The sequence below is a fragment of the Aplysia californica genome, unplaced genomic scaffold, assembly GCF_000002075.1.
Source record: "Aplysia californica isolate F4 #8 unplaced genomic scaffold, AplCal3.0 scaffold00524, whole genome shotgun sequence".
NCBI classification, from domain to species: Eukaryota; Metazoa; Mollusca; class Gastropoda; order Aplysiida; family Aplysiidae; genus Aplysia; species Aplysia californica.
This window is the reverse complement of record NW_004797794.1, coordinates 246917-254166: the sequence shown is the minus strand read 5'-3', so window position 1 is coordinate 254166 and position 7250 is coordinate 246917. Positions and strand designations below refer to the sequence as shown.

Below are 7250 nucleotides of genomic sequence, written 5' to 3'. Positions count from 1 at the left end.
CACACACACACACACACACACACACACACGCATATACACTGTGTGTGCACACTTGTGTGCGTGCGTGTATGTATGTGTTTGTGTACATGCCAAATATTTTGTAGCTTGGGTTTACCAGGTGCAGATAGCTAGAGTAGTAAGGGCAATGAGAGCATGCCGCAATAATGATGTTGTAACTTGCGGAATGGTTCATATCATAGACTCTATCATGTACCAGCGAATGGGCGTGGGCTGTTAGTGTTAAGAGAGACCGTAGATTTGTGTGTAGAATGACAACTCTCCTTGAGGTGACTCAGTATTTTGTGAGCGACGTGTGTTGTCGTATTTACATTCCAGGCATGCCGAAGAAGAACGTAGTGGCCTCTAGACTAATTTGTCGTGGAACGTTGTCCAAGATGATGACAGAAGCTTAAAACGACCATGTTGTTGGCCTTAAGATTACTGAGCAATTGCTTTATGGTCCTGGCGGTAATTTTGTTCGATGCAGACACGCACAAATATTAATCGTAGTATTTGGTTATTAAGGAAATTGAATGGATAATTTATATAGTCTCATTTCTATTATGCTATGATCAGTCTGCGGCTTTCGCTTTCGTGTCCATTTGATTTTAGTTTTTTATTTTAGTTGTAAATATCTTTAGAAGGGAAGGGGAAGGAGAAGAAATAGGAAAAGAAAAGCCTTTTTTAAAGTAGCCTGTTGAGGTGATGGAAGGGGGGGGGAGGGTTCGTAGCTGTAATTCCTTTTAATACCTAACAATAGGAAAGACAATGCACTCAGTGACCTCATGTTTTGTTATAGTTCCACGCTGAACCAGTGTAATACAGGTGTCGTAATTCAGCCCCGGGGGTTGCTAGTAGAATACCACCTGACAGCTGACTGGACATATGGAGCAATGGTAGCCCTTTTAAGCCCTTTCACCATGTGAATAGTACTGCTTGTAGAGGACAAGGAAGGACAATCCTATGGATATTTTGGTTTGGAGCCCTTTTTGAACCATAAAACATACTGCCTTGTACTGCAATACGTCAGAATATGTAAGTTATAAGGGTTCGAGCAAAAAACTGTTTTCGTGGAAGCGTCGTTAGACTTGCGTGTGGGGACCTCCTCCGATGTGGATATCCTCACTTCAGATAAGTAATTGTGAAAGGATTCCTGTGTCGATTGTAATCATGCAGCTATTTTCAACTTATAAAATTCGCGCATGTGCACACCCTTCAACAATTTGGTTCTGTTTGCTCTGTGCGCTTATTTTGAGTCTGACGTCACGACAAAACAGCTCTCCATAATTCATCAACTTGTGACGTCCGTTTTCCGCGAGCGCTATGACCTGGCGAATTCTTGATCTTTCTGAAATGTCGTCACAAAATAGTTTGGCTACAAGATGTTAATGTTAATATCCTGCATGTCTGTTCCGGGAGATTTTGAAATGAATATTTGTTTAGTTTTCCTGCTAGGCGTTGACCCAGAGCCAGAACGCTCTTTCTGCTACAGTATATTGTGGAAGATGGGCCCTTTCGACTGTCAGCTGTGAGGTACTTGTTCAAGGTTATTTTGCATGTTCATAAAAGTGAACTCGTTCTTCCTGGCATTAATGTGAAAGGAGGCTTAGGGGGCTTAAGACTGTGTCCAGAAAGTGTCAAAGATACTGAATTATAGACATGATCTATGATCCGCTGCCCAAGTTGACGGGGCATAATATGGTGGCTGATGTCCAGCGAAGGGAGCTAACAAAGATGTACATTCTTTTTTGCCCAGGAAATGACCCCTGACTTCAAGGGCTTTTTTGCACGCGAGCATTCCTGTTCACCTGGCTGTGAGGCTTATAGATAACAGTTTATGTGCGTTTCTGAGTACATCTTCTCTTTGTTGCGGGTTTTTGTGGTTTATGCTGTGATTTGTCACGACAGAGTTGCAGTAAAGGGGGATTATCGGAGAAAGACAAAGTGTTGTCATCGGGAGTAGCCGGGGGAGCGTCGCTAGTGCGCCCCGCGTTCTCCAATCCCCTTTGTGTTTTATAACTCGCCTTACCTTTATCCTTGCACCTTCCTTACTTGGCTGCCCTTCCGTCTGGACTTCTTGTAGTATGCTGGTAGTTGACGGATGGTCAACTCCTTGTACTGTTTGTGGTGGGCCTTTTATGAATCCATATTTCATCTCCAGCGAAATATAACCGTTGTTGTACAGACTGTCTAGAAACTTTTAACTCCACGTCCTCCAACGGCGGAGCAGTTGATGAGTACTTAGATGTTGTGTTTCACAGAACATTTTTACAGACTTTCTGTTGTATTCATAATTCGTCCCCCGCCCCCTTTTCCACTCCAATGCCCCCCCCCCCAAAGTGGTTGGTTGAGCGCGCCACTTTTTTACTTTCCCTCCTGTTATTCCTGTCTGTGGGTGGTTGGCGAATGTTCTGATGTGGTTTTTTCCTTCTTTCCTGTACAACATATTTTATATCGTCCTCATATCTCCTCTTTCTTTATTGTGTTTTCTATCTCTTGTAACACCTCTCATCTTCGGCACTTATATGACCGAATTGTGTTCCAATTGCCGTTAAACTTTTACTAAAACGGTATTTAACTAAAAAAATATATTTAAAAAAAAAGAAGAAAGAAAAAAAAAAACCGAAAAAAGAAGAAAAAAGTCAGATCAGCTGCACTATTGGTAGGTCCCACTTCTTTTCGTTCCCTGTGTTGTTCCCATCTTTCTGTCTTGCTTTTCCCCTGCATTTAATGACCATACTTGTGTAAATGTGCTCTCTTCACTCAAACAACCCCCCCAGACAAACAAACAAATAAACAAACAGTTGATATCATGTTTGATTGCAAAGTAGGTACACATGCACGTATACGTACACAATTCTAAATTCTTCGCGTTCATTAAGCCTGTGCTTTCACGGCTTTGACGTGGGGAAGGCATCAGGCACTTCGCCATCGCACGCAGAAGACGTGAGTTCGATTCATGTTCGGGGAGAATTTTTTATCGAGTATCTCCTCTTTTCTGCTGAGACATTGCATCCCTCTCAGCTTGGTTTGGCCCCTACAGGCAGGTTCGAAGCCCGCCTCCTAAATTATCTTAATTGTATGGAAGGGGGGGGGGTGGGGGGGGGGGGGGGGGGGAGTGTAAAACACCTTCATAAAAATTAACGCGGAAAATGGGTTTATTGTTGACTGAGTCTCTGTTTAAGTCAGCATGTGAATGGCGTGGCAGGTGCTCTGGTGTTGTTTGCTCTTTCCTGTCGGACATCTATTGTTCTCTTTTTCTCTTCCTCCTTCTTTTTTGTGTTTATTACTCTCTTAATTGTAACATCTCTAATCTTCGGCACTATTTATTTTGATCTATTTATGTTACAAACGCCGTTTCAAGTGGCGTAAAACTCCTAGTAAAACAAAAGTAAAAAGTCATCATGTTCTGTTGTTGTTTTTCAGGAACAAGTTCTGGATTTGTCTGGCGAACTGCACGTGCGGCGTATACGTGAGGAGGAGCAGAGAAAGATGTTCGCCATTGAGAAACAGAATATCATTGAGGAGATGGAGGACATAATGGTGAGATATATATAGATAGAGGGAGAGATACACATACACGCGGAGGTGCGCGCAAAGACACATCCACGCACATATCCTCGTGCACATACACACACTCACACACACACTCACACACACACACACACATACACACACACATCCCGCACACATCCTCGCACACGCCCACGCACATATCCACGCACACATCCCAACACATATCCCCGCACACATACACACACACACATTCACGCACACACCCATGCCCACATCCCCACAAACGCACGCACGCACGCACACACACACACACACACACACACACACACACACACACACAATATAAATTTGCGCACAGATACATGCACACACCCGCATACACAAACCTATACATGTTCGCGCATACTCACACATACATACACACACACATACTCGAATACACGCTCTCCACACACACACACACACACACACACATACATACATACATACACCCCCTCCCTCCCCCACACACATACACATAACAATAGGCTACATCTACCTCTAGAGTTTTCATCGTCTAACGAAGGCCATCCGTTAGCTCAGTTAGAAATATGCTAGACTACAGAGCGTATAGCCCTGGTTCGAAACCTGGAATGGAAGTTCTGGAATTTGGATAATTTTGTAGGTTTTTTAAGGCTCTCAGCCTTATTGGAGATGGACTATAAATTCGGAGGTCTTGCCTCTTAAATAACCTACCCATATAGTGCTGATAGAGATGTTGAAGCCGTACACTAAGATTTACTTTGTTTTTAGAAACTTTAGTGCAAAAAATGTCTTCACTATATAATGAATTTCTTGTAACAAGTTTTGCCATTAAAAAGTGTCATTCGTGAGCTGTGACATAGACCATAAATTATGTGTGTGAGAAGCAGTGCGTGCTGTGAGCAATCCCATTTTCTGCGTGACGGAGATTTATGGTATTTTATATAAATTCATGAAGAAAAGTTAAATTGATACAAACTGCTGTGCGAAGTATGGATAACATTGATACACCCATTAAAGAGATATTTGAGGAAAAGTTGGGTCACGAATTTTTGACCGCACTATTTATAGTCATATCGGTTCAAAGGAAATCTTTTTTGTTTTTCAGGATGCCCAGAAGGAGAAGGAGAAAATAGAAGAGCGGTACAAAAGGTAAGTTCTTTCAAGTTTTGGAATGTCTTTTACTTGATAAATGTCCAGTGTCTCTTTGGACACCCTGAAATAGGTTGCGTCGGTAGCCCAGTTGTTAGGCTACTGGATCAAATTGCAGGTTCAGCGGTTCGAGCCTCTGCTCGGTCACGTTTTGTCCAAGGAAAAGGCACATTTCACGAATTTCCCATTTGGCTCGTTCCTCTTGGAGAAGGACGTTAAATCAGATGTCCCACCTGTTAAATAACATAACAATGGTGTTGTTAATTGTTGCCGTTAATCCTATACCTTGTGACCATTTTCACACTATAGCAAATGGAATATTTAAGATTTTAAGATAACTGGATTTTATTGTTGTTGTTTTAAAAAAAATTCCACGGCACAGCAATGTAAAGCATTGCTTGTGAATGGACAAGGCAGTTTAATTAAGTCTTTCAGCTTTTAGACATGAATAATCTCCACAATTTTTTCCACACAACTCTTTTGTGATTTGCTTTGTGTTGAAAGAGGTAGGAGTATCAATTTCATTGCCTGTTTTATTGTGCGTTTTCAGGTTACAAGGCACGCTGAAATCTCTTCAACACGACCTCAAATCTAACGGAGAGAACGGGAAGGTGAGTGGAGTTACTGTTGGGCTGGCACTTCCTGGTGCTTTTTACTCTTGGTTTTGTTGATGTGTGACGCACTGAGAGATTGTCTTAATAAAGCAAAAAGCGATTGATTTGTTTTGGGATTTAAATGAGTTCTCTGTCTCACTCATAAACACTTCCCCACCAGGGCAGTGCTACTGACTGAAGTTGTCTTTAGTTCTCAAAGGGGGGATATTAGTATAATTAGCATGTTCTTATGCACAGTAGAATTGTAAATTGGCTGTTTTATCAATGTCATGCTCATACTGTGCCGGAACAACGTAGGGGGAACTTCTGCATTTTTTCCTCATCCTTACTATCAGCATTTTCCTCTACTTCTTTTTTATGTTTGTCACTCTCTTGTGAACTGCTCTTTCCGGGGTGCCTTGATAGTCGAAGCAGACTAATTGAGCTGTTGAGACTAGAGAGGTGAGTAGATTAAGCCTGATTCCCCGTTTGGACTTCTCTGTTGACATCTACCCCTTGGCGCTCATATGACCTTATGCAGTCGCGAACGCCGTAAAACCTTACTAAAAGTAAACTCATAGACATACGCTCTCAGTCTTTGTCTTTTTTTGTCTCTGTCTGTCTGTCTCTGTCTGTCTCTCTCTCTCTCTGTCTCTCTCTGTCTCTCTCTCTCTCTCTCTCTCTCTCTCTCTCTCTCTCTCTCTCTCTCTTCCCTCTCTCTCTCCCTCCCATCTCTCAATATATTTTATACTATGTCATTTTTTTTTATCTGCCTATAAACAGAAGTTTCAGCTTTACATATTAGTCCGCTTTGATTTCCTTACTCATAAGATAGTTGCCCTTTAAACGAACTGACTGCGTAGTGCGTAGCAAATGTGTTGAGATTAGAAAAAAGCACAACACATCAAGGTACAACTGCATATCATTCTGCCTCTGTATTTGTTGATCTGCCTATCCTTGAGCATATAAAAAGCATTTATTCATCAGAACAACCGGCATTTAGACTAAGTGCAAGATGAAAGCAAGACAAACAGGAATAACAGGGCGATACTTCAAAATTAAGAAACACAAGTGGAACCCGCCTGAGCATTAACAGAACAATCCTTTCTCCTCTGTGTGTGAGTTCATGACAAAGACATCGGCACGATAACAGCCATTTAGTACTAGAAAAAAAAGCTAGAGAGACATTTAGAAAGAAGTGAAGGATTATTTGTGGCCCACCATAGATAAACTCCATCCTTGCTTACACAAAAATAAATTTGTTTTAAAAGCCTTGTTTGGCAAAGCAGCCCATTATTCAGTTTTTACACATACTGATCTTATATCATCATACTTCTATCTTAAAAACCATTATGCAAACTATATTCCGTGAACAATCGTACCAATATGCTTTATAATATCACGCCCCCCCTCCCCCCTCGCCCCTCCCTTCCCTTTTTCCCTTTTTTTTTTGGTTTTAACAAAGTTCTAATCTACGTGGTAGGCCAAATGAATAATCATTTGAATTAGGGTAGCCTACTCAAAATCCCCCCTGTGGCATTTTTTGGCTTAAAAAATAGCCTGGTCAAAGAGAATTCTTTGTATCTTTTATATAAGGGAAAGAAAAACATTTGTTTACGGAAATGATTGTAGGGATATCAGGAATTCGTGCCCGATAAGGGCCCACACAGCGGCTTGATATTGGCAGCCATGGAGAATTGGATGTCTGTTTTTACCGAATCAATGAGGGGATGAAAACATTCAGTTCTCCCTCTATACATTTCTTGCTTTGTCCACTTCCAGACTCTTTCTCTCACTGTCTTCCATCTCTTTCCTCGGTCTATGTGTTAACTCTTTCGTTATTTCGTGATTCTGCCCCTCTTCCCACCTCTCTGTCTCTCTCTCTCTGTCTCTCTCTCTCTCTCTCTTTCTCCGTGTTCTCTCTCTCTCTCTCTCTCTCTCTCTCTCTCTCTCTCTCTCTCTCTCTCT

General features: G+C 41.8%; 1 protein-coding gene across 3 annotated transcripts in view; it reads left to right on the top strand.

Moving 5' to 3' along the window:
- Positions 1-7250, top strand: part of LOC101853025 (centrosomal protein of 128 kDa) — an 86299-nt gene that overhangs the window by 42322 nt on the left and 36727 nt on the right. For all 3 annotated transcript variants that reach the window (XM_005106284.3, XM_005106283.3, XM_005106285.3), the window contains 3 exons: positions 3427-3543; positions 4646-4689; positions 5240-5300. In XM_005106284.3, coding sequence (XP_005106341.1) covers positions 3427-3543; positions 4646-4689; positions 5240-5300 — 222 coding nt within the window. The remainder of the gene's footprint in view (positions 1-3426; positions 3544-4645; positions 4690-5239; positions 5301-7250) is intronic.